General features: G+C 52.0%; 9 protein-coding genes across 9 annotated transcripts; 4 read left to right on the forward strand and 5 right to left on the reverse strand.

Moving 5' to 3' along the window:
* Positions 1-978: 978 nt before the first annotated feature.
* Positions 979-1,958, forward strand: PV05_02770 (uncharacterized protein; the record flags this gene model as incomplete). The annotated part of the gene is made up of 2 exons (XM_013463360.1): positions 979-1,189; positions 1,240-1,958. The coding sequence occupies 2 exons, from the start codon at positions 979-981 to the stop codon at positions 1,956-1,958; spliced, it is 930 nt and encodes a 309-aa protein (XP_013318814.1).
* A 1,821-nt stretch (positions 1,959-3,779) lies between these two features.
* Positions 3,780-4,801, forward strand: PV05_02771 (uncharacterized protein; the record flags this gene model as incomplete). Its single annotated transcript, XM_013463361.1, has 3 exons — positions 3,780-4,005; positions 4,061-4,696; positions 4,785-4,801. The coding sequence occupies 3 exons, from the start codon at positions 3,780-3,782 to the stop codon at positions 4,799-4,801; spliced, it is 879 nt and encodes a 292-aa protein (XP_013318815.1).
* A 258-nt stretch (positions 4,802-5,059) lies between these two features.
* On the reverse strand, positions 5,060-6,920 carry PV05_02772 (uncharacterized protein). Its single transcript, XM_013463362.1, has one exon. It carries the CDS (start codon positions 6,819-6,821, stop codon positions 5,160-5,162), a length of 1,662 nt encoding a protein of 553 aa, XP_013318816.1. The 5' UTR covers positions 6,822-6,920; the 3' UTR covers positions 5,060-5,159.
* A 330-nt stretch (positions 6,921-7,250) lies between these two features.
* PV05_02773 (uncharacterized protein) lies at positions 7,251-9,428 on the reverse strand. Its single transcript, XM_013463363.1, has 3 exons — positions 9,190-9,428; positions 9,026-9,137; positions 7,251-8,972 (listed from the first exon to the last, which is right to left on the reverse strand). Exons 1-3 carry the CDS (start codon positions 9,354-9,356, stop codon positions 7,617-7,619), a joined length of 1,635 nt encoding a protein of 544 aa, XP_013318817.1. The 5' UTR covers positions 9,357-9,428; the 3' UTR covers positions 7,251-7,616.
* Positions 9,429-11,057: 1,629 nt separating this feature from the next.
* PV05_02774 (uncharacterized protein) lies at positions 11,058-12,212 on the forward strand (the record flags this gene model as incomplete). The annotated part of the gene is made up of 4 exons (XM_013463364.1): positions 11,058-11,159; positions 11,207-11,248; positions 11,386-11,938; positions 11,989-12,212. The coding sequence occupies 4 exons, from the start codon at positions 11,058-11,060 to the stop codon at positions 12,210-12,212; spliced, it is 921 nt and encodes a 306-aa protein (XP_013318818.1).
* Positions 12,213-12,617: 405 nt separating this feature from the next.
* PV05_02775 (uncharacterized protein) lies at positions 12,618-14,449 on the forward strand. The gene is made up of 2 exons (XM_013463365.1): positions 12,618-13,508; positions 13,659-14,449. Exons 1-2 carry the CDS (start codon positions 12,994-12,996, stop codon positions 14,188-14,190), a joined length of 1,047 nt encoding a protein of 348 aa, XP_013318819.1. The 5' UTR covers positions 12,618-12,993; the 3' UTR covers positions 14,191-14,449.
* PV05_02776 (uncharacterized protein) lies at positions 14,229-16,965 on the reverse strand. Its single transcript, XM_013463366.1, has 2 exons — positions 15,904-16,965; positions 14,229-15,715 (listed from the first exon to the last, which is right to left on the reverse strand). The coding sequence occupies exon 1, from the start codon at positions 16,918-16,920 to the stop codon at positions 16,030-16,032; it is 891 nt and encodes a 296-aa protein (XP_013318820.1). The 5' UTR covers positions 16,921-16,965; the 3' UTR covers positions 14,229-15,715; positions 15,904-16,029.
* A 71-nt stretch (positions 16,966-17,036) lies between these two features.
* Positions 17,037-19,190, reverse strand: PV05_02777 (uncharacterized protein). The gene is made up of 3 exons (XM_013463367.1): positions 19,173-19,190; positions 17,502-19,114; positions 17,037-17,443 (listed from the first exon to the last, which is right to left on the reverse strand). The coding sequence occupies exons 2-3, from the start codon at positions 18,807-18,809 to the stop codon at positions 17,180-17,182; spliced, it is 1,572 nt and encodes a 523-aa protein (XP_013318821.1). The 5' UTR covers positions 18,810-19,114; positions 19,173-19,190; the 3' UTR covers positions 17,037-17,179.
* Positions 19,191-19,194: 4 nt separating this feature from the next.
* Positions 19,195-22,486, reverse strand: PV05_02778 (S-(hydroxymethyl)glutathione dehydrogenase). Its single transcript, XM_013463368.1, has 10 exons — positions 22,329-22,486; positions 22,206-22,275; positions 21,189-22,131; positions 21,116-21,130; positions 20,948-21,062; positions 20,760-20,895; positions 20,148-20,712; positions 20,056-20,098; positions 19,863-20,003; positions 19,195-19,810 (listed from the first exon to the last, which is right to left on the reverse strand). The coding sequence occupies exons 3-10, from the start codon at positions 21,210-21,212 to the stop codon at positions 19,698-19,700; spliced, it is 1,152 nt and encodes a 383-aa protein (XP_013318822.1). The 5' UTR covers positions 21,213-22,131; positions 22,206-22,275; positions 22,329-22,486; the 3' UTR covers positions 19,195-19,697.
* Positions 22,487-22,648: the final 162 nt, after the last annotated feature.

The raw sequence follows: 22,648 nt of genomic DNA on the forward strand, positions 1-22,648 counted from the left end.
CGGTGCAGTGATGTCCCTCATTACGCAAGGTCTGACAACTGAAGTCAATGCTTCCACTGATCGGTAGGAAATGGCGCAGACGCGTTGTCTTTATAGCGGCCGTTGCAGTCCTGAGCATATTTCTACTGTGGTACAGAGAAGGCCTTCGCGAAGTCCCTGATCGCTGGCACACGTCATTCTTCAATCCAGAACCGGCTTCCTCTCAAAACTCGCCTTCGGACATATTCACTGAAACATGGGGTTACAGGTCTAGCCACCATCCTATTGACGACTTGGTGAGAAGGGCGGACATAGAGTCCGAGGAACTACAAAAGCATGAGACGCACGATCTCTTGACCGCGGCGTCAGTCTACCGTGCAAGAAAGGGGCCGACACCCACCACCACATTTCGACAAGTGGTTCGAATTCGCCTCTTCGCATGGCTGCGTTATTATTGAAGACCTTTTCGACCAAATCTATCGGGATATAGACCCTTTCTGGGTTCGGACGCTGCTGATATCAGAGCTGCAGCTGCGACCCTTCCCAAACTTATCCGCGTTCGAAATGGCAAGATCGAAAAATCTAAGAGTGATTCACACTTGCTTCATGCTTATTTCGATATGCTTCAGGAGATCAAGACTCTTCTGCCAGATGTCGACATTCCTATCAACACAATGGACGAGTCACGAGTATTGGTTCCGTGGGAAGATGTCGATGACTTGGTTTCGCGCAGTGTCAAGGGCAGGAACTTGCAACGTCTGCCTACGGTGCGCTCTTTCAATCCACTTGACAACCAAACACGGGCCTTTGAACACTTGTGGCTTCATCAAACACCTTTTCGGAACATCGTAAGAAATGGCTGCCATCCTGATTCCCCTGGTAGATCTGCGAACCTCGACGACGACTTCTCGGCTCCTCCTGAATTTCCCACGTCGTGGCCAATTTCCTCGTATCATGATTACGTCTCGAATTTGACCATTGCCAAAGATCCATGTATCCATGCACCTGCGCAACTTGCATGGAACCTTTGTGGAGCCGATTTCGCAGTCAACTACAACGAAATTGGTTCCCATGTTCAGTGGCTCGAAGCTGCTATCGAACAACGACATTCTCCTTCCTGCTGTCATCTACTGGGACAAAGATGAGCGTTTCAAAATCAATCGTCCACAATTACCATGGACTAAGAGACGAAACGAGGTTTTGTGGAGGGGTACTGCCTCCAGTGGACGCAACAGACACGAAAACTGGACCCGCTTCCAGCGCCATCGCCTCCTGTCGATGCTCAACGGGTCGAGGTGGAAATGAGCCTAGACGACCGCCATGGAGTAACGACCGACGCATATGCCCTCAAAGGCGAGGAACAGAGTCGAACATGGACCACTCACGCCAACGCCGAGTGTCGCCTCCCACATAATTTCCCGCTCCCGAATCAAGTGTTGTACCCTTTGCATTCTTTTGCTCTGAGCGTCCTTCTTGACTGGATTCGAAGCTGGTCGAATGCTGCATTTGTTAGGCTTGTCTGCTTCCCCGAAACGAAGGAATACGGCTGCAACTACACAGGAGCATGGTATCGTCAAGGTGTGCAGACGCCTCTCCATCGAATGTTCAATGCCAAGTGTTTGTCGGACGTTGACGGAAACTCTTTCTCTGGACGGTACCGTGCCTTTCTACAGAGTAACAGCCTGCCAATCAAAGCAACCGTCTACAACGAATGGCACGATGATCGATTGGTCCCTTGGAAGCACTTTGTACCCATGGACAACACCTTTATAGACTTATGGGCGATACTTGAGTACTTTATCAGCCATGAAGATGTGGCGGAAAGGATAGTGGTAGAGGGTCGGTCTTGGGCAGAAAGGGTGCTGAGGGAAGAGGACATGCTTGCTTATGTTTACAGATTAATGCTAGAATATGCACGTGTCAGCAGCGACCTACGCGAAGAGACGGGTTGGATAGAAGACGGACTACGAGCGACATGATGGCAATCGGGCTGAGACATCACGAAGCTGAAGTAATATTGATACACGCCTTTTAAAGTACTAAACCTTGAATTATTTTCTAGATCACAACAAGATATTTAAACGAAGGAGACCTACCACAGACCGGTATGTACTTTCAACCTTCATTCCAGCGATCTATGCAGCTATGGAAAACATCCACTCCGGCAGGGCACCTCGGTCTGCTTGTGTCGAGCCTTCAATGGGCTGCATCCAACTTGGACGATATTCCACAAACAATTCGTGCTCAGGACGCGCCTTTTCGATTGTCTCGAGACCGTCGACACATCCAATCATGACGGCGACCGCCTTGTCTGTGTGACTGGTCTTCCTGTACATTGTCGACCCGCATTTGTCGCAGAAATAGCTGGTCATCGTATGACCGCTTTCAACGTTCTTCGTGTAGGTTTTCAACTCTCCGCTCAAGACTTTGAAGCCTTCAACAATTGGGACGAACAGATTGTTTGTGTTGGTACTGCCGCTGAATTTCCGACAGTCAATGCAATGGCACCGCATCTGATCGATTATACGTGCTACGTCAGTTGCAGAGCGAATTGTGTCGGAAGGGACCCAAAGACAGCACTTACGGTGAGGACCGGTTCTGCTTCGAAGGAAATGCGGTTCGAACCGCACAGACAGCTCGACTCGATCATGGCGTCTCGCAGTTAGTGCACTGGTGCTCTCCGCAATCAAGGTGTGCTAGTACTCAATCTGCTGATGTCCACAAAGGCCAGGTTGCAGCTTGTTGAACAATCCATCCTCAGGTACATCACAGTGCAACAGTGGTCCTTTATACGCCTTGACAAGCCTGGAGATTATCGTTACGGCCGATGGCGAGACCAGACTATACTATACATACTGCTGACGCATTCGCAAAGAGGTCCCCGAGCCCTGCTCATATGCAGCGTTTGATGTGTAAGTGTGAAGGGCACGCATCTTCGGTAGCGTAGCCGGCACTTCGCCAACTCAGCCTCGTCTCCGACTACAGCATACGCATCGCTCAGTTTCCGCGATGAAAGCCCCAGTCGCCGAAAGATCGGGGTCTGTAGAGTCAAGCTCGAATAGCCTCTCTGTTCGACTCAGCGCTACCTACGGATGAAGCGCAATGATTTTCGGGGGGAAGCTCAACCGTGGGAGATAAGCTATCTCCGCGAAGCTTACCACGGTCGCTGATCTGATCATCTTTCGACTGCAGGTCATTGCCGTCTACCACCGTCCACCGCAAGTGTCAACATAACTAGGCTGGATCGACTTTCAATGGCGCTGACTGTGGAGGAACTCTGCAGCGCGAGGGCGCGACACGGACAGCTGTGTCCCTTCCGTCATATACCGCCAACTGTGTGACAAAGTATGAAAATTCTGCTCCATCGCTCCCATGCGTCTTCGTAGATGCTCCTCTGGCTGGGTGTCTGGAAGCACTTTGACCAAGAATGCGCATTGATGAGTCCCACTGGAGAACTAACCAGGTCACGGAAAACTTTCACTGAGCACTGCCCGGACAAGTAAAGTGAAACTGATGTTTGGCAGCACAGTCTCAATTGCTCTAACGTGCTGGATGAATGAGGGAATGAATAATGAATGGTAGGAAAGTGGACTGTCGCTCTTGCCAGTGAATGCAATGTCACCAGAATCTGGCATCCTTCGCCCTTGAGGTAGACTTTCACTTTACTCACATCCGAACCCCGTTCACCCACATTTGCTCACCGTTTGTGTCTGGCCACGCACTCTACCCAACCGATCCTACAGCTGTGCGCCTTTACATCATCCCCGTCACTCGACTACTTCATTCCACTCATGGAAACCATGTCGGCAGATTCTGGTGACATTGCGATCACCGTCAAGGTGACAGCGTCTCAAAGCTTCGACTTCCATATCCGCCCAAATGACACCGTAGACTTTGTTGAGCGCATGGTCTTGAGGAAGGTGACTGAAGACGGCCTGAAGCTCACTAGGATGGAAGTGGTAGCAGCGACTTCTGCCGGAGACTGTGTCTCTGTCGGTGATGATGTTGTGTCTGACGCAATCAAAGGTACGTGACTATCCGTGCTTCCATGACAGCGGCCCTCTACTGACCTCAAGTTCAGATCGTGCGGTAATGCACATGTTCAATCCCGACCCTTTATACCCGTCGTGGAACACATTGCCGGAGAACCAGCGGAATGGCATACTTGGAAGGCTGACAAAACCGGCAACACTACCAGAGGTCGAAAAGCCCGCCAAAGAAGGCCCTATCGACCGGTACATGACTAGGTCGCGCTCAAGGAAACTAAGAATGTCTAGGCGCAAGCCGGAGGGCATGTCCGTCATCAACAAGCTGGAACCCTCATTGGACACAGCACAGCTTGATGAAATGCAGGTCGAAGACTGTCCTGGTAGGGGAAAGACCGAAATCACGGCGAACACACCACAGCTCGAGACCGCGCGTCTGGAGGACCTCTCTGCGAAAGTGGAAACCCCGGAATGGCAGCGTACTGCGGTCTTTGGCCAGCACGACGGGCAACAAATGAACAGTGGGGACCATGTCAAAACAAGATCGCAAAGACGAAGACATCTCGCCGGGGAAAAGGCAAAAGGCGCTGGCATTCCCAAATTTTCAGGATTCAAGCATGATATACGGCGCAGAATCAGCAGAAAGAAACGCAGGCTCCTCGATGTACAGCGCTGGAATAGCCAGAAATACACACTGACTGACAAGGCCAAATTGGAGGCGATCAGCAAAGGTGAGACTCTTTTCCTCCTCGCTCCATCCTCCCGTTCCTGCCCCATCCGTCACTCGGTGAAGTGAAGCGGATTACTGACTATGTATAGAACTGGAGCAATGGTGATGGCACTCTGCGGTAAACGCGTCCGCAGGTGCCTTATGTCGCCGTTCTGCAATTGGTTGCGTGTTGGAAATCGACCTGGAGTTGGGCGAGCAGTCTTCCCACCTGTTCTACGACAGCAGGTTTAGGATTGATAAGGTTGGATGGTGCTCGCGATAAGGGAACCCAGGCAGATCATGAGATCGAGGGCACATGCAGGTCTGTTATTCAATTTGGAGCAAGAGCAATTGGCCAGCGATTTTGGTCAAAAGTCAAAACGCCAGGCCCTTGACCTATGGAGTCGGTGTGAATCATGACGACGAGCGAATTCATCCGGGGGTCTAGATGATATCCCAGCTTGCTGTCTTGATGTGCTCTACAATCAGATAGCCAACCCATTCAGGTTTGCAGCATCCGGGTTCCCAATATCGAGCTGTTTCCTTACGCCAACGTCCTCGCCGTTCTCAGGCACCGCTACATCTTCAGGCACGGTCAGTCCGTAAGCATTACATATCCGTCTAGCCACTCCTTCGCCACTCCACCACGCTCCGGTCGTAGTCCCCAATGCAATGAAAGGCGCAGTGTGCTCGCCTGCCAACCACAGCCCCTGATCCGTCAGTCCGCCCGCCGCACGCATGACTTCGATGTCCTCGTCGCCGCGTTCCAGGCCCACCTGGAAATTGCAGTAGCTTCCATTCCCAGCGAAGCGGTCTGCCTGCCACATCGTCATGAGGAAGGAAGTCGGTTTGCATGCTGCATCTGAAGCCGAATAGGTTGGGAGACGAGAGTAGAACGGTTCCGAGAATCCCGTCAGGACTTCATTGTATTGCTGTGAATGTGGTTCGAGGTCTTTCACGGCGTTGACCATGTGCGTCCCGCAGGCGCCGTAGACGTAAAAGAGTAATGTTGGATGAGCACAAGACGTAGGCATATGAGCTAGAGACATGACGGATTGGTTCCAGGTCTCATCTTCTGGATGATCCACATACTTTGGGTCGTGGTAGTGCGTGAAGAGAGGGAAATTGTCCGTACTTGCATTGCCGTTCTCGTCTCGAAGCCAGAATGCTGAGGGGAAGGTGACGTACAACTTCTCCAGACGGCCGTAGTTGATGTGCTGGATCGCCTCGGATAGTCTGGACGGAAGATGTGGTGCGAAGGCACTGGTGTAGTTGCGCTTCAGCCAGCCTAGCGGACAAGTGATGACGACCTCGTCAAACGTGGGTTTCTCGCCCGTCGACGTGGTGATGGTCACCTTCTTGCCGTCGGGTAGTCTCGGGTTTGGGTTTGGGTTGCTGGTGCTCGTATCGAAGTGTACGACTTCCGTGTCAAGCCTCAAGGTGACTTTGTTATTTTTGTCGCCGTTGGTGACGGTCGTGCCGATCTCGTTCAGGATGTCCCGGTACGTGTTCGCGACGAAGACGTTTTCTCCCTCGATACATTCCTCGAGGAAGAAGAACTTGAGGGATTGTTTCTCGACCGAGTCGCCCACGAAGGGACCCCACATTTGAGCCTCGTGAAGGAGGTCTTCTTCTCGCTTTTTGTTCTCGCCAATGCCGCCGTTGGATTTGCTCAGCTGCAGCTGTTCACGGAAGTACTCGTACAGACTCGTGTGCGGGTCGATGCTCGCCGAGTGCTCGTCGCTGTACTTGAACGCGTCGACGACCATCTCCCATATCTTACCGGACAACTCGACGGCTTCGGCGTCCGGTCTTCGTCGGCCGTCTGCGTCGATCAGCGCGCCGCCTGCTTCCTCGGGCTCCAGGACGATCGTGCCCGTCTTCTCGGCGAGGTGCATGATCGGGTTGCCTTTTGTCCCGTGGATCCAGTTCGGTCCCATGTCCATTAGATGGCCCTCGGACTCGACTTGGTGCACGCGCCCACCGATGCGGCTGCGTGCTTCGAAGACGGTTACCTGGCATCCGCTGCGGGAGAGGACGTCTGAGCAACGGAGACCGGCCACGCCGGCACCAATGACCGCGATGTGCGGCATCTTCTTGGATGGTGATTTCGTGCTGGCCTGGCGGAGCGCGTTGTGCATGTGCATGGTGGGAAGACTTGAGCTTGAGCCTGAGACATGGGTACTAGTATCGTGTCGATGGGTATGAGTATTGTGTGGACTGCCGGCCAAGTCTCGAGATATTCGAGACATAAGGCGGCCTGCAGGTCTGCTACCCAGCTCGCCAGCTACGGAATACAAGGGGGTGATAAGGCTGGAAGCTATGCCGGATCGACGAAGTCTTTGGTGTCTCGGGGTTAACTTACACCTAACTGGGCTGTGGAATCTCCAAGTGTGCTAATCAGCTACGTCGTCTTATTGAACAGATACTAGTATATAGATATAAATATGGGTACCTCGAGAGACTCAGATGACAGTGGCAAGAGAAGAAGATACTGTATTAATGTGAAGATCCAGGGAGCCCATGGGCGTGGTGATGAATTGCCCTTCCGATCTGATTTGGGACAACACACTGACGTCAAGCACGAAATGTACCTCGATCGGCGCCAGCGAGGCTGACTCTCAATTGATACAACTCGCATTGTTTGTTCATTATGTTTCGCTAGGTACAGTATCTCTCTCTTTCCTGCACTGACTGAGAACAGTGGCTGACCCCAAGATGTTTTACAATCAGGAAAACCCATCTCTTCGTCTTTCGAAACGTGGCAGCCTCATCCATCATGCTATTCAAACAAGATTCTTTCTTCGTGTGCTGTGCTGTTCTGATGCTCTTCATTCATCACCATGACAGGTCGATTCATATCCAACTTCATGCTCCTTTGGTCAGTGAAAACAGGCTCTTGTCCCAATCAAGACCACAGTGACAGATCGGTCCATGATCAACTAATTCCAAGCTCCTTGGCTAAGGGACAGCAGACTCTTGACACAGTCCAAGTCGTCACCTTTCGCCTTCTCTTTGGTTGGTGATCGCTGGTTATTGGTCTCCGCCTCGCGTCGCTTCCGGGAAGAAGTGGCATCTGGGAAGGTCATTTCTTCGTTCTCTTGGAGAATGGGTCGCGGGCGTGCACTGGGCTGGGTTCTGCGAAGGGGATGTTCAGATAAATGAGTGCCTGGCGCCCAGTTCTCCTTGTCAGAATCATCAGAAGGTGATCTAGCGTGGCCAGCGTGTTTAGGTTTCTTGACCGACGACTGTGTACCAGCATCAAGACCTTGCAGGCGACCTAGCGACGACTGAGCACGGGACAGCTTTGGTTTGCCACCCTTTGAGGCCATTCCCACACGGCTGTTAGTCTTGGTGAGAGACGGACTGAGTGCTTGAGAGCGTGACTTGAGACTGTTTGTTCTGATGAGGTTGATAGCGCTGACAGCAGATCCCGCAGTTTCGGCCTCAGCTTGGGTCGACAAGGCATCTTTGGTGTTGGTATCACAATAGAACTCCCAAGTTCTGGCATCACGGGACCGACCAAATCCTGGCTCTCTGGCTTTCGAATGTGCTCCTTGACCTGGATCCTGGAAGATTTCGACGCTGGTCATGGCACTTTTGCTGCGCATGAGTCCGGACTTCACCTTAGCCTGGGTCGCTGGTGGTGGTGCTGCTCGCGGTTTCTCTGGGGAAGGTGTGGGCTCATTGTTGGTTCGCACCTTCACTGCTCCATCGACAGTCATAGACAAGCGCATCATGCTCGACGATCTTGTGAGTGGTTCCTTGGCTCGTGGTGGTGGTGCTTCCTGCTCTAACCCGGCTCCGTTGGGTGTTGGAGTGCGCTCGCCTATCATTTCATCATGACCTCTCTTTCTCGCACTGCCCTGTTCGTTGTCGGTGCTCTCTGCCTTTTCATCGCTCTTCGATGCTTGGGTCTCAACATTTGCGTCAGCTGCGTTCTTTGCTGTGACAGCCCCTGGCTCTCCGAAGCTTGATGGAGGTGTTGAGCGAGCCGCCGTCTCTTGACTACCATGCAGGGGCTCCTCTTGGCTGCTGTCACTCTCGGCAGACGAAGCAGGGTTGAGGAGATCATGAATGCTTGAGGCTCTGGACGCAGGGCGAGGAATGACATCTGAAGGCGCAAGCAAAGGTTTGGGTCGAATAAGTGACGGGGATGTTTGGTCTCGGACTGCAGGTGGGATGGCTTGAAATGGGATAGGACTGGCAGTACGAGTGTGTAGATGCGCGACGAGCTCGTGAGGCTGCAACGGTTTCGACCGTCGACGATCATTTTGGCGACGATTTTGGAACCATATCTGCAGAGGTTAGTAAACGTTCATGTGCGTGGGTGACTGGGGGACGAGCGCACCTGGACCTCCTTTTCACTCATGTTCACCTGACTGACTATCTGTGCTCGTTCAGATTTGTCGGGCTTGGAGTTCTTCAGGTAGGCAGCTTCGAGGATAGCATGATCTTGTGGACTATGATGGGTCAGTCGGGTGAAAGGGGAAGGAATGCTGTACAAGGACATACCTGGTTCTCTTTCTCTTTGCTTTGGCCGCCGAGTTGGACTCGGAGGTGGGCGCGGATGACGACGACGACAACGACATCATAGACTGATGCTCGACTTCAAACGCGTACTGAGGCTGGACGTCCGAATAATGAGGAGTGTGAGTCGCACCTTTTGAGTCCTCATCCATTGTCGCGATGTTATGAAGGGTTAGTCGCGACCAAGGACTGGTGAGGGAGATGTGAGGTGTAGAGATAAGAATGGAGGACATGCCATGGCGGTTTGAGTGGGATTCACTACGCGCTGCGCGCACTTCTAAGCGCGTCAAAAAGGCTGATGGCTTGGCTCTGGAAATCACCATCCAAATAACGGGCGCCTCTTCATCTCATTTGCACATCCATCTTTGACCAAACACGATTTATCACAGGGCAGCCCATCATGCAAGGACTATGGCAGTCGTTGTTGAATGATGTGCTCCAGATATATCCAACAAGGTACAGAATATCGACACCATCAGCGATGATGAACCACCTCACGAAGCCAACACGACACCACGTGACCTTCTGGGTCGGCAGAGTGTCTCACGTGAGTCTCCTGACTAATGACAGAGAATCTTCAAAGATGACCTGGCACTCCTGGTAACTAACCCTAACCACGCCTATCAGCCCTACCTATGTACAACCATCGCTCTGCGGCTGAGATGCAAGACGGCTCGCCTGAACAATGATCCCGGTACGACTGCGGATCCCACGATGCTTTCAAAAGTTTCAAGCTCGGATACTTATTCCCTGTTTGTCATGGACCAACGCTGCTCATTCGTCTTTCGGCTGCACAGCGATACCGATCTCTCTACCTTCAAGGCCGAAGTCTGCAGTAATTCGTACAAAGCCATGGCGATTCTGATAGCTTGCCGTGGAATGTCTACGAGCTTGTCTCATCGATAGCCAGAAACGACCCTCCCTGTTATTTGGGGTAAAGTACGAACCAGCGAGTAACAGCACTTGTGTTATTCCTGAGATTGCGACATGTTCCCCAGTATCGACTTCGGTGGTGGCCTTATAGGGCTGACCATGGACCCTGGGATATGGATCGGAAACACGAGCGTGCACGAGTACTACTAGCCGTTGTTCCCGCAATCGACCGACCACGCACGTCTCCGTCAACATCATGGAAACACAGTACTGCACCTTGCCGGCATCATCTTTGTTACCCGAAGTCTTATTTTGGTAGGTGTTACTCCAAAAGAACCTCTTAACCATGCCTTTGAGCGAATCACCGCATTTTTCGCGCCGGCCCACGCGACAATTTCCAACCACAATCGTCCCAACACTGCTCCACGGCTCCTCCCTTCATGCCATGACTGAACGAGTGTCTACACCGGTTTGCTATTCTTCCAACCAGCAAGCTACCGACGACTCTTCGCTGCACCCCCGTTTCCGCATGACTCCGGTGGGACATCAAAAGGACATCTGATGCCTGTTCTGCCTAGATTGACTCTACCATGCATTCTGTTACTGGCGACTGTTGATCGTAATCTTGGCCATTTCCGCACCCTGCTGAAGTATGCTCCGTCTTTCACCCGGAGTCTGGGCCCCATTGGTGGTGACCGCCAGTTCTTCATCCTCGCCACCCGCGTCTAAATACTCTCATTGACCCTACATCGCTGTGAACGAGCGCTCCATTCTGTTGTTCTCCGACAATGTGCAGACGCGTTCCAGGCAGCTCACCGAGCACTTGATTGCATTTGCTCGCTTGGGACTTGGTGACGACAGGGTTTCGTGTCTACTTTGAGTCATTCCAAAGCATCTTTCCATCACGATGCAGGCTGCTGGAAAAGATATATCTCCAAATGTTCGACGCAGGTCGTCGTTCTTCGGAACACCGAGCCGCCATGATCAAAGTCGCAATTGTTGGCACGAACGGGCTAGCACAGTACATTGCAAACTCCCTGGCTACTCAAACATCACACCAATTTGTCATCTTGTCTAGAAGGGTACGTTAAAATCTTCGAGCTATGAGGTCTTTACTGATTCCGTGTAGCCTAGTCCAGGACTAACCGCAAAAGGCTGGCAGGTGTTGCAGGTATAATGTCCTACTACACAATCCCCCGTTCCGCAGTCAAGCATCTGTTGACAGTAACCCTCCCCTCGTACGGTAGTATGAGGACAGTTACGTCTTGCGGGCCTTCACGGAAGTGCACTACTGATTACGTTGTATAGGTAGACTACTCCAACCCGGCGGACCTGAGATTCAAGCTGGCTGGAGTGGACACAGTCGTCTCAACGATCAGTGGTAACCCCCAGTTGGCAGTGATTGACGCAGCAGCTGCGGCACATGTTCGACGCTTTGTGCCTTCAGAGTTTGGCGGACCTCCTTCCTTGCGTCCTCAGAACGACCTCCTCGACAATGGTCGTCGAGCAGCGATCCTCCGACTGCACCAACACGAGGCCTCGGGAATGAAGTTTACAATCTTCACATGTGGTATCCTCTACGAAAGATTCGCTCCGGGTGGGATGGCCGCGTCTCAGATCGGCCTAAACAGCAGTATTAGCCAAGAGGGAGAATTCCTGATGGACTTTAGACGCCGACGAGCACAAATTCCATACCTCAACGCATCAGGGCAGCCTGCCACAGTCTGCATGACCTCAGCACACGATGTTGCCAGGTTCGTTGTTGCTGCGCTGGATCTCCTTTCGTGGCCACGTGAGTTCAGGCTGCGAGGCGAAAGAATGAGTGTGAGAGACGTTGTTGCCATTGCCGAAGCAATTCAAGGTACGACGAGTCTTCACATGGTATTGTACACTGCCTACTGACATGTTCAGGACGGTCCTTTGAGATCTCGGGCTTCACGAGGACTTCATTGCAAGATTCCATAACATACGCTCGAGCAGTTGGCGACCGTGCTCGAGAAACCCGTTTGCACCACCTCATCGCCACGGCTGAGAACCGCTATGATTTTGTCAATACAAACCTCAATCAGCTGGTATCTGTTCAACCGGAGAGATTTCGAGACTACCTGATTCGAGTCTGGTCTTCAGCTTCATAAGAAGATGTTCTCAATGCTCCGCGAGGAAGGGCCCGACACTTTTCTCGGTCACTGGCCAGGCTGGCCATAGCTAGACGACAAGACGCGAGCCCCACAAGGCTTTGCTCCACATACAGCAAACGAACCACCACATTATTTCCCGGCGAGCATTTACCGAACGCGATATCTCATCTTCAAGCCTACTGTGTTCCTCATACATGTTGTCAACTGGAGATCCATGGGCCAAGAGCATTTCGGCCCGTCTCCCATGACAAGTCCGAGATGTATCAAAGACTTTTCTCCAAGTATTTCATGTTATCGAACCGGACCTGGATTTGTCATCCGCCTGTAGCCGCCATCACCACTCACTCCACCGAGGTACGGTCAGTCTCCTCCGGCCTCGGTTGGAAGCTCCTGATACATACTCTGTACCTCTGGCTCTCACTGCTTCCGATATAATGGAAAGATCCACACACTACTACATCTCAAGGGGAGCTTCGCTAGCTACCTTATACTTTTTCTGTATCGGCATTTGTAATCCATCTGTCTATTCTTCCGCCAGCATAACATGGGAATGATATCATCTCAACGTCATCCGCTCACTTGTCTTAAGTGAAAGTCTTTTTCAGAACATCTCTGTTCCATTATTGTACGATATCTTTTCCAGGTCTTGATATCTGACTTGTCCCCCATTTCCTTTCCAATCACTAGCGCTGATCTTTGATCCGCTCCTATCCCTATTTACGAGTACGTCGGCCCTCCTGGTTCCATTGTCTGCTTTGAATCTACGAACGTAGCGACCATGAAAGCCGTCGTCTATCGCTCGAAGCAAGCCGTAGTGGAGGACCGCCCTGTCCCGAAGCTGCGCGATGATTATGTTCTGGTCAAGGTCGTCGCTGTCGCTCTCAACCCGACCGACTGGAAGCATGTTGCAGGCGAGATGCCAGCCGAGGGCGGCTTGATAGGCTGCGACTTCTCCGGCATCGTGGAGGAAGTGGGCTCTGCCGTGACCAAGCCATGGTCCAAGGGCGACAAGATCCTGGGCGTCGCTCACGGCGGCAACTTCGTGCAGCCCGACGACGGCGCTTTCGCGGAGTACATCGTGGCCAAGGGCGATGTGCAGATCAAGAAGCCGGACAACCTGAGCTTCGAACAAGCTGCCACCGTGCCCCTGGGGGCGACGACGGTCGGCCAGGGCTTGTACCAGAAGGCGTTGAAACTCAACTTGCCGACCGACCCGATCAAGGAGAAGACCTACGTTCTTATCTATGCTGGAAGCACGGCGACCGGTGCCCTGGCGATCCAATACGCTACTTTGTAAGCAAACCTTCTTCTTTTTTCCCCATCCGTCCCCTGCCTTTCTTCATTTCTGGTGAAAGATCGACTCACGCCCACAACACTCCCTCCTTGCTCCCCAGAACCGAGAAACTGCAAGAGCGTCGCTGACGCACGACGATGGTATGCTAGGTCGGGATATAGCGTGATAACAACCTGCTCACCGCGCAATTTTGGGTATGTCAAGAGTCTCGGCGCGACCGAGGCGTTCGACTACAACGACCCCGAGGCGGCCCGAAAGATCCGCGAGTTGACGGGCAACAAGCTCAAATACGCGTGGGACACGATCAGCGAAGGCCCATCCGCGCAATTCTGTGCCGACGCCCTCTCAAGCGAGAAGGGCGCGGGATGTCGGTACGGCGCGATTTTGCCGGTCAAGTTCCCGCGCGACGACGTCGAGAGCACGTCGACGCTGATGTACACCGTCTTTGGAGAGGCGTTTGACTTCCGCGGCACCCAGATCCCCAGTGTTCCGGACGACTTTGAGTTCGCCAAGAAGTTCATGGGCATCACGGAGCAATTGCTGGCCGAGGGGAAGTTGAAGCCGCATGCTGAGAAGGTGGGCAAGGGTGGACTCCAGGGGGTGTTGCAGGGCCTCGAGGATCTCAAGACCGGCAAGGTCAGTGGGAGTAAGCTGGTTTATAAGGTTGAGGAGACTTCGTAAGATAGGAGGAGAGGACCGGGTAGATGTTTCTGGGCCGATTCAGCATCTTTGCAGGATGGTAGAGTAGCGGATTTTGAGCTCAAAAGTGATGGGAAGCAAGAAAATGAGGCCTGCCATGGCTAGGTACAGAGCCTGCGCTTATTTAGATGGCAGTGCAAAACATGAAGACACCGAGGAAAGCTTCTCGGAGACTGAGACTGTCGAGCGTGATAATCGCTCGATCATCTGTGCTAGGTTATGTTGTCCACGGTCAATGCAGGTGCAAAGGCGTTACAAAGCCTCGCCTCCCGTTCTGTGATATCGGGGACATACTGTACGTCTCCTGGCCACGCCTCTCCCCCTCGAAGTCCGCTCCCTTCCAAGTGTCTTAGTGAGACTTTCCTGAGGTTAGAAATTGAGGTTCTTATGTTATATCTATCGAATTCTCCTTCGCAATCGACCATAGGACTGTGGAAAGCAGGACTTCCCGTTCGCTCAGTCATACTTAAGCCACATGCCGACGAGTTAGTAGCAAAGTTGGTGACAATTTGCGAATCCTCGTTGTCGATTGTTTTTTGTTTTGCTTTTTTCCTGTTCAACAGGAAAAGTCTTTGGATACTCGATTTTTGCCAGAAAGCCAGTCTCGATACAATATTTTCCCGACTTGAGGGGAGTTACCATGCTGGCGGACGGATAAGAAGGAGGTTATCACATCCAATTTTCGACCTTTGTGTTGAGCCTTGAATGCTACTTCTTTGCAACTGCCTTCTTGACCGACTTGTACCTTTCTCTCGCGATTCGTGTTCTCTTTTGTATGTCGAGTCCGAACACACGTATACGTCTGATAAGCTACTACGACACCTGTCTCGACATTCCGATCAGGGATCAAGGTGAGCACCGTTGCCTTCTCGCACATGTCACACGAGAGGCATACCACATCGCATGCGACTCGGCGCTAAAAGTTGCCATGCACGTTACCGTGGTGAGCATGCTCGACTGGCAGGCTGGACCAGACGTGAGTCAAAGAGCCTCAGATCGGTCTCGACATACTGTGTAGTCACCGGACCCGCGACCATTGCAGTGCTTTGAGATAGTGTATATGATATCGAAGTGCCGATCTTGCGCGGAGCAGGAAGGCTCACATAGACCACGAGGAACAAACATCCAGATACCGAAATTTCGTGGTACACAGTATCATCTCGTAGGAACACGAATCGGTTGATGAGCCGTCGACCCCAGTTAGTGAGTGGTTGGATTTGCTCATGCACAACTCAAAACACTTCACGCAGCCATAAGCCTGCGGGCACGAAAAGGGGGCGCTATGATGGGTGGGCCAAGAGAATCGAGTGGGCAGGGAAGATTGCCAGCAGCCTAGCCCTCCAAGTACACTAGTGAGGGCAAGGAGTACTGCCGGGAGACACTGCAGCATGCTGCAGAACGAGGCTCGACGGAAAAGCCGTACAGGTGACCTCCATAAGACGCAGGCCAGAATTGTCCCGGAGGTTAGCAGAGTGTGAGTGTTGCTCAACGTTCGACAGTTAGCATCCTTGAACAATGTATGTCAGCATACGCTCGTGGTTTTTAGTTCCTGGAAAATGATATGGAAAGGTAGGTGATCAGACAGCAGTTGGTACAATTTTTGCTTCCACAAGTAGGTTTCAGAACAGGTCTGTGTGAAATAGTGCTTCATCACGTCGTACAAAGAGGGGAAGGAGTGCTGAATGTGCGACATACCTTTGATTTCGTTTTGAAGCCTGGTCGCTGGAGGGCAACTTTCGCATCGGCCTCCATGATTATGACTTCGTTATGAGAGACCCAAATGATGATTAGGCAGTTCGAAAGTGCCTTTGTATCAGTCAATCAGCTAGCGGCCGCACCTGCACCACCCTTCGGCCGTTTAAAGAAGCCGTCGAGACTCTTCTGCTTAGCATCATACGGGGATGAGCCAATTCCGCCTCGTGCCCGCTTAAGATCCACGAGGTGATCCCTGCCATTGATAGCATGCACGACCAGGGAAACTCCAGCGAACGGCAATAGTGTGCTCTGCGTTGGTGCTGCAGGCTCTTCACCGGCTGTTCTCGCATTTGGATAGACGGATGATGGGTGGAAGGTCATTTCCAGGAACGCAGTGTTGCTCCAGGAAGGAAGATACTCCAGTGGTCGACCATAGCCGAGAACCTCGACATTAGGTCCTAAGGTTACAGTTCCCGCGTGGAATTTGGTAACCAAAGTCCTCCACAACGCAGATAGGAAGAGTCCGTGGGACACGACCGCTACACATTCTGGTTGAATGTCCTGCTCGTTTGTGGCTAGCGATGCCGATAGAGGTACAATGTGGTCAGTGACAAACATGTCTGCTCTTAGCGCCATCGACTCTGCAGTCTCCTGTGGTCGAAACGATGGGTCTTGGGGGTCTGGGGCTTGTTGTGCTCGCCTCGATGCCCAGGGTACTAATTCATAAGAGCCAAAGTCTTGTTCACGCAGGAGTTCCAGCCTGACGACGTCTGGAGCTCGTTCTTCGGTCCAGTGAGAAGCTTGGTGTCGCTGGATCTCTTCTGCTGTCATGTAGGCACGTTGGAGATCCGAGGCATATACTCGTGTGAAGCGTAAATTGCGATGAGTAGTGAGATATTTTCCTAAGCTCTTTGTTTGTTGAACTCCGTGGACGGTAAGCCTGGAATCCGTGACCCCGGCAAAAAGGCCGGCGACATTGTGCTCTGTTTCGCCATGCCTAATCAGAAAGATGTGCATGGACACAAGCAAATTTGTGAGAAGGGCAAGAGGGTCGGAAAAGAGTGAAGATGAAGGTCGACAGGCAAGAAGTCGAGCTGAAGCGAAATTATTTTCAGGCAGCAAATTACCGTGGAAGGAAACTAAGCCGAGATAATGTACAGTAAGGCTTTCCGGCGAGGCAAAGTCCATCTATCAGGAGTCGGACACTCAATTCAGGTGGGTGCGGTAGACCTTTGCTACAATAATCTCGGAAGACAGGCTAGATATCAACATGAATTCATTCCCTCGCGTCTTCTTGTGCGTCGAGCGTTCTTCTGCTGGCTGGGCTATTCTCCCTTAGAGTGTTGCTTGGACCACTCGTGCACCGGCACAGGTCTGGAGTCCCATCCATGGTAAGGGCGGCCGCATTCTCCGAGTACTCTGGCAGAGTGGCGTTACCATCACACAGCTTGCAAGTGATGATCTGGATCGGCATTCTGATCCGAATCTGAAAATGTTTGCGATCATGCTCGTTGACTTCGACGTATGCTGCGATCGTAATCTAAGGAAGCGGTTAGCGATCGATCAGGACGCCCAATCCAGTAGTAGGCATCACTTACCAGAAGATGGTGCCGAACGTACAGACACTTATATGCAGTATCTGCTTCGATTGTTGAACAAGATGGAAGGCTGAGTATGGCCTTCTCGTGCAGATTATCCATGCCTGCATCTTCCAGGTGCGACACCGATCCACTTCTCCGAGGCTGATGTTTCTCGATGACCACACCGCTGGCGTACGATGGTGCCATCTTTTCACCTGCAGCACTAATACGTCTGAAAGCCCTTTGATGCAAAGGGTCCCGCTTCGCACGTTTCGTGTACAAGACTGCCTTGACACGCGATTGCTCTCTGTGAGCTTGGCCATCCCTTGTGCGGTATTGGATGTCTTCGACCACTGACACATTTATGCTTTGCCACGAACGATCTGTCGGGGAAGACAGCTTGATGGTCAGGGGCAGCTGGCCACCGACTCGGCAAGACTTGGCGGCAAGACTGAAGCTATACCGGAGTCCTTGAAGGAGACCACGAACCTCATAAGGCTCCGTCAACTCCAGTGAGCAGATACAAGGAATCCGCAGAAGAGTGATTTTTTGTAGGAATGTCGCCGCATTGAACGAGTGACCTGCCTCGGTCGCAGAAGCTCTCAAAGTATAAGAGACCTTACCCAGGGGTAGATCAATTGTTTCCGGCAAGGACGAGGCCAGAGGAAGCTCGAAGTTCCAGGAATATCGTCCTGGGCCAAATTTCCGCACCGACGTTGCCAGGCTGTCGCTCACGGATTTGTCGTTGTCTAGAAAATTCCATAGATGGTGAACCACCTCTTCACGAAATATCTTCTTCAGCCGCCTTACTCTCCAAGCCTCCGGCCAGATCGTCTCGTGAGTCCCTAGGAAGCTGAGTGCCAAGTGCGAAAGTGTGGTTGGTCGCAAGAATCCCAGGTGCATAGTGCCTCTAAGGACTGCAGATCTGTGTGCGGAATTGTGCGGAAAATCGAAACCCTCCAAGTACAAGATTGGCTCGGCCAATTCGAGTGTAACCGTGAAGGCGTCAGCGTGGGTAGTTATCTGATGTGGTCCTTGGTCCTTTATCTTGGGAAGACCTTTGCCAGCAGATCGGGGTGATGAACGGTGCGAGCTTGTTTTGGCATCGCCGAGGCTTTGATCTCCATCTTTCAGGCTGCTCGATTTGCTCTTGCCTGCGGTATCGATTCGGCTGGCGAAGGGCGAAAGCCATGAATCCGCTGTAGGTAAAGTCTGAGGTCGGGATTGGAAATACACCTCGTTATTCTTATCGGCCTCGCGATGCTTTTGCGTGGAAAGGAAAAGGCGGCCTTCAACCGCCGAAGTCACTTCCTTATAGCCTTCCATGTTCCGAAGCCCACCAGGGGTCAGTTGTTTCTTTCAATCAAGTCACGCCAGAGATCTTGGAAGCCATTGTTGGTCCAGGCCCAATGGCGGCGGCGGCGGCTGCTGCTGCGTCTTCGCTCAAACTGTCCGTTGAGTTGAGATGACAATTGACAATAATGTTGCCTACTCACAAAGCCGATGTGACGAGTAAATCTGACGCTGAAAGAAGCAAGTTCCAGCCCACGTTGCGGAAGGCAGAAGCTGACAGCGATGCTAACTTAGGCATGGTTGCAGGTGAATCGTTCAGGGGTCCGTTGGGAACGGTTCTGCTCTCTTAAGTTAGCCACGGAACCAACCGTTCTGTCTTAGATAAGGCTCGATAACCTTGGCCTGCCATTTGTGATGTGAAGCCGGATAAATAGTAAATCTACTGTGGTACAGTTCTACCTTAGAGACGCTGGCCACATTTTAGGCTGTTTCTCTAGGATGTAGACGGATGTACATAGTAACACACTGGCGTCTGGAGATCAGGGGAGGCCTGAGTGCTGTGCAGCTTTCTGCATGACCATGATGTCAGGGAGCACCTGCCATTCGTTGTCATCTCTCAGTGCTGCGGACACAAGGATAATTGTGTGTGGCACGACCGCCCGCATCTACTAAAGCATGAAAAAGGCAGCAGGTAGAATAGCACAAAAGACACAGGAGGAAATCAGCTCAAGCCGCTTTCGTTTGGTTATCTTCAGTGCTTTTATACCCTTCGACCGCCTACTAACATGATCCGAGTGCATATGATGCTCCCAAAAATTACAACGGCGGTCCGAAGTGAACGCCCCAATTCCTCCATCATTCTCAGATCTTAATAGATCCGTCTCTTCATAGTTTCGAAGTCACAGGGGGGCCCGAGTGTAGTTAATCGCAGTTTCTCATGTCCACCACGCAGCGAATGCAGTCTCCGGCGTGCATGTCGTGGAATGCCTCATTGATCTTCGAAAGAGGCTGTCTATGGGTGATGAATTCGTCCACTGTTGAATTGTCAGTTTCTGATGTCCAAAAGTGCAGAGTAGGGAAACTAGCCCTTTAGCTTGCCACCCAGGTAATCATCAACGAGGCCTGGTAGCTGAGATCGACCCTTGACGCCACCGAAAGCGCAGCCTCGCCAGACACGGCCAGTAACAAGCTGGAACGGTCTTGTAGAGATTTCGGCACCAGCGGGAGCTTAAACACAGTCAGCAAGGACCTAAAACGAGGTTCTCAAGAAGATACTGACCGACACCAATGATGATGGATTCACCCCAGCCCTTGTGGCATGCCTGAACGCTTCGTTAGAACCGGAATTTTGGGGGCAGATAAATTACTGACCTCGAGAGCAGCTCTCATGACACCAACATTACCCGTGCAGTCGAAAGTGTAGTCGCAACCGCCGTCGGTCATCTCAATCAATTTCTCCTGGATCGTCTGGCCTTGCAACTTGGTAGGGTTGACGAAGTCGGTACCACCAAACTTCTTGGCCCATTCCTCCTTCTTGTCATTAACGTCGACGACGATGATCTTGCCAGCCCCGTTTTTAACGGCACCTTGGATCACTGAAAGACCAACACAGCCCGCTCCGAAGACGGCGATGTTGGAGCCCTTTTCGACCTTGGCAGTGATGACAGCAGCCCCATAGCCGGTAGTGATACCGCAGCCCAACAAGCACGTTCGGTCCATTGGAGCCTTGTCAGTAATAGCGACCACCGAGATATCGGCCACAACGGTATACTGGGAAAAGGTTGAAGTGCCCATAAAGTGTAGGAGGTCTTTGCCTTTGCACTTGAATCTGCTTGTGCCGTCTGGCATGACACCTCTCCCCTGGGTGGCCCGAATCTTTCCGCACAAGTTGGTCTTGCCGGACTTGCAGAATTTGCATTCTTTGCATTCAGGGGTACTTCCGAAAGTCAGCGGGTGTTCATCTTCCACGGCAAGCAGACCTACTAGAGAGCCACGACGTTATCACCAGGCTTAACGTTGGTGACACCCTCGCCGACGGACTCGACAACACCCGCACCCTCGTGTCCCAGGATGATAGGGAATGCACCCTCGGGGTCCTTTCCAGAAAGTGTGTATGCATCTGCCCCATGTTCAGCATCCGGCTCTCCACCTTTTGACTGCGCGGTGCATACCCGTATGACAAACACCAGTGTAGTATATCTGGATACGAACCTCATGGGCCTTTGGTGGTGCTACTTCCACATCCTCAATCGAAAGGTCCTTGCCGGCCTCCCAGGCAACGGCAGCCTATACAAGAGTCAGATGCTGACCGGATAGAAGAGGAGCTTCGGGATCCGCACCTTGCATGTAATGGTCTGGTGGAGGTCTCATTGTCAGTGTCAACTCGATCGTTGTCGTTCAGCTGAGACATACCTTTCCAACGGTATCGGCAGGCATCTTGAGAAGCTACTTTGAGATACAGAATAGTCAATAGTAGGAGCGAAAAGAGGAGAACCTGGTCAGAGGATTAAGAATACAACACACGGGCATATGTCATTCAGTTTCTGCTGCCGAAGTGGGGTTGTTGTTTATGAGGTGGGGAGAATCTTCATGGGTGCAATAATAATTGAGCTCGAGACGAGCAAACTCCGATTGTGCGTACTGTGGCAGTCCGGATTCTTCCTGTGTGGACTACCACAGTATTAGCCCCGCGAAGCTCGCTCTGCTCACGCCTGCTGTCCTCACGAATTGTTGCCATGCTCTTCCGCCTTGTCGGGAGAATCCGCATCGTCCACCATTTCCCTCCAAGATGCCCCAGTCCCAGCCAGCCTGAAGCAGCTTCGTGCCGGAGAAAATTTCCAATTATGGAATGACAACGCGCCCTGCCTCAGCTGGTGGAATTAGGTGGACCATTTTCATGCACTGTCTCGCTCGCGGTTGCCTACCCATGTGGATGAGGAGGGCAAATCATTCTGCCGATGAATCAATTGCTTGTATATCATTATCGTGAGCGGTGTTGATTTTGACTCAAAGGCATATGCACCATGAAATCGACAGTGATCTCAGTCCATCCAAGGTGCACAACAAGCCAGACGCCCAAACTCCTATACCACACATGTGTTTTCCAGGTTCTCTCCGTAATGTACACTGTGTAAGCGTCGACGACGAGAGCAAGGAGAGCTTATCGGCCTGCCATGCTGCCTGCCTGCATCATTGCTGCGTTTTGCTCTTGGAACCGTTCTCCTATCCGCTCGTTGCTTCTCATGTATTTGTCGACACACCTCATAACACAGGACTCTTCTCGCGAGATCAAGGACTTTGTGGTGAAATCGTTGACGCAGTGATCGAAGCATCGTTGAACGAGTTTGGAGTACATCTATAGCAGAAAATAGAGTCAGCAAGGTATCCGCGCAGCCAAGATCAGAATTCCGCAGCCTCGAGGCTACTCACCGTCATGAATTCTTTCATCTGCTTCCTCTCCATTCGAGAGTTCAGCTCTCTCTGCTCTGCAGGCGTGAGACTGTATCGAAGAGTTAGCCCCGATGGCTTACATAGCTTGTAGAGTGGCTATACCCGTCCATAATGACTGATGCTAGTTCTAATCAAAGAAGCACGAGACTGCTAGAATCTGGTAGACTGGGCGTCGGTAAAGCTTTCAGGAGTTCGCAGTTGATCAATGAGAGCGACGACAATGAGCGTAGCGCGATACGATAAGGATTCGTTGTTTTGAGCGTTCCAAGTCACGAATAGCACCTTCAAAAGAAAACTGAGGCCTTGCTGCACCGAGGGTCGCTAGACTTTCCTGATTTGCCAGCGCTACAGGTTTCTTGGTAGGGGAAGCCATTCGAAGCAGCGATCAAGAGCGCAGCACGACGACAAGATGCATCTTCACG

The sequence above is a fragment of the Exophiala xenobiotica genome (genome assembly GCF_000835505.1).
Source record: "Exophiala xenobiotica strain CBS 118157 unplaced genomic scaffold supercont1.2, whole genome shotgun sequence".
NCBI lineage: Eukaryota > Fungi > Ascomycota > Eurotiomycetes > Chaetothyriales > Herpotrichiellaceae > Exophiala > Exophiala xenobiotica.

Coding starts and splice junctions, on each gene's coding strand:
- PV05_02772 (XM_013463362.1), bottom strand. CDS start 6,821: ATGCACATGCACAACGCGCTCCGCCAGGCCAGCACGAAATCACCATCC.
- PV05_02773 (XM_013463363.1), bottom strand. CDS start 9,356: ATGGATGAGGACTCAAAAGGTGCGACTCACACTCCTCATTATTCGGAC. Junction 9,138..9,189: donor GCAAAGAGAAAGAGAACCAG/GTATGTCCTTGT, acceptor GACCCATCATAG/TCCACAAGATCATGCTATCC. Junction 8,973..9,025: donor TGAGTGAAAAGGAGGTCCAG/GTGCGCTCGTCC, acceptor TAACCTCTGCAG/ATATGGTTCCAAAATCGTCG.
- PV05_02775 (XM_013463365.1), top strand. CDS start 12,994: ATGAAAGCCGTCGTCTATCGCTCGAAGCAAGCCGTAGTGGAGGACCGC. Junction 13,509..13,658: donor GCGATCCAATACGCTACTTT/GTAAGCAAACCT, acceptor ATGGTATGCTAG/GTCGGGATATAGCGTGATAA.
- PV05_02776 (XM_013463366.1), bottom strand. CDS start 16,920: ATGCACATCTTTCTGATTAGGCATGGCGAAACAGAGCACAATGTCGCC.
- PV05_02777 (XM_013463367.1), bottom strand. CDS start 18,809: ATGGAAGGCTATAAGGAAGTGACTTCGGCGGTTGAAGGCCGCCTTTTC. Junction 17,444..17,501: donor ACGTTCGGCACCATCTTCTG/GTAAGTGATGCC, acceptor CCGCTTCCTTAG/ATTACGATCGCAGCATACGT.
- PV05_02778 (XM_013463368.1), bottom strand. CDS start 21,212: ATGCCTGCCGATACCGTTGGAAAG. Junction 20,713..20,759: donor GATAACGTCGTGGCTCTCTA/GTAGGTCTGCTT, acceptor GACTTTCGGAAG/TACCCCTGAATGCAAAGAAT. Junction 20,004..20,055: donor ATCCATCATCATTGGTGTCG/GTCAGTATCTTC, acceptor ACTGTGTTTAAG/CTCCCGCTGGTGCCGAAATC.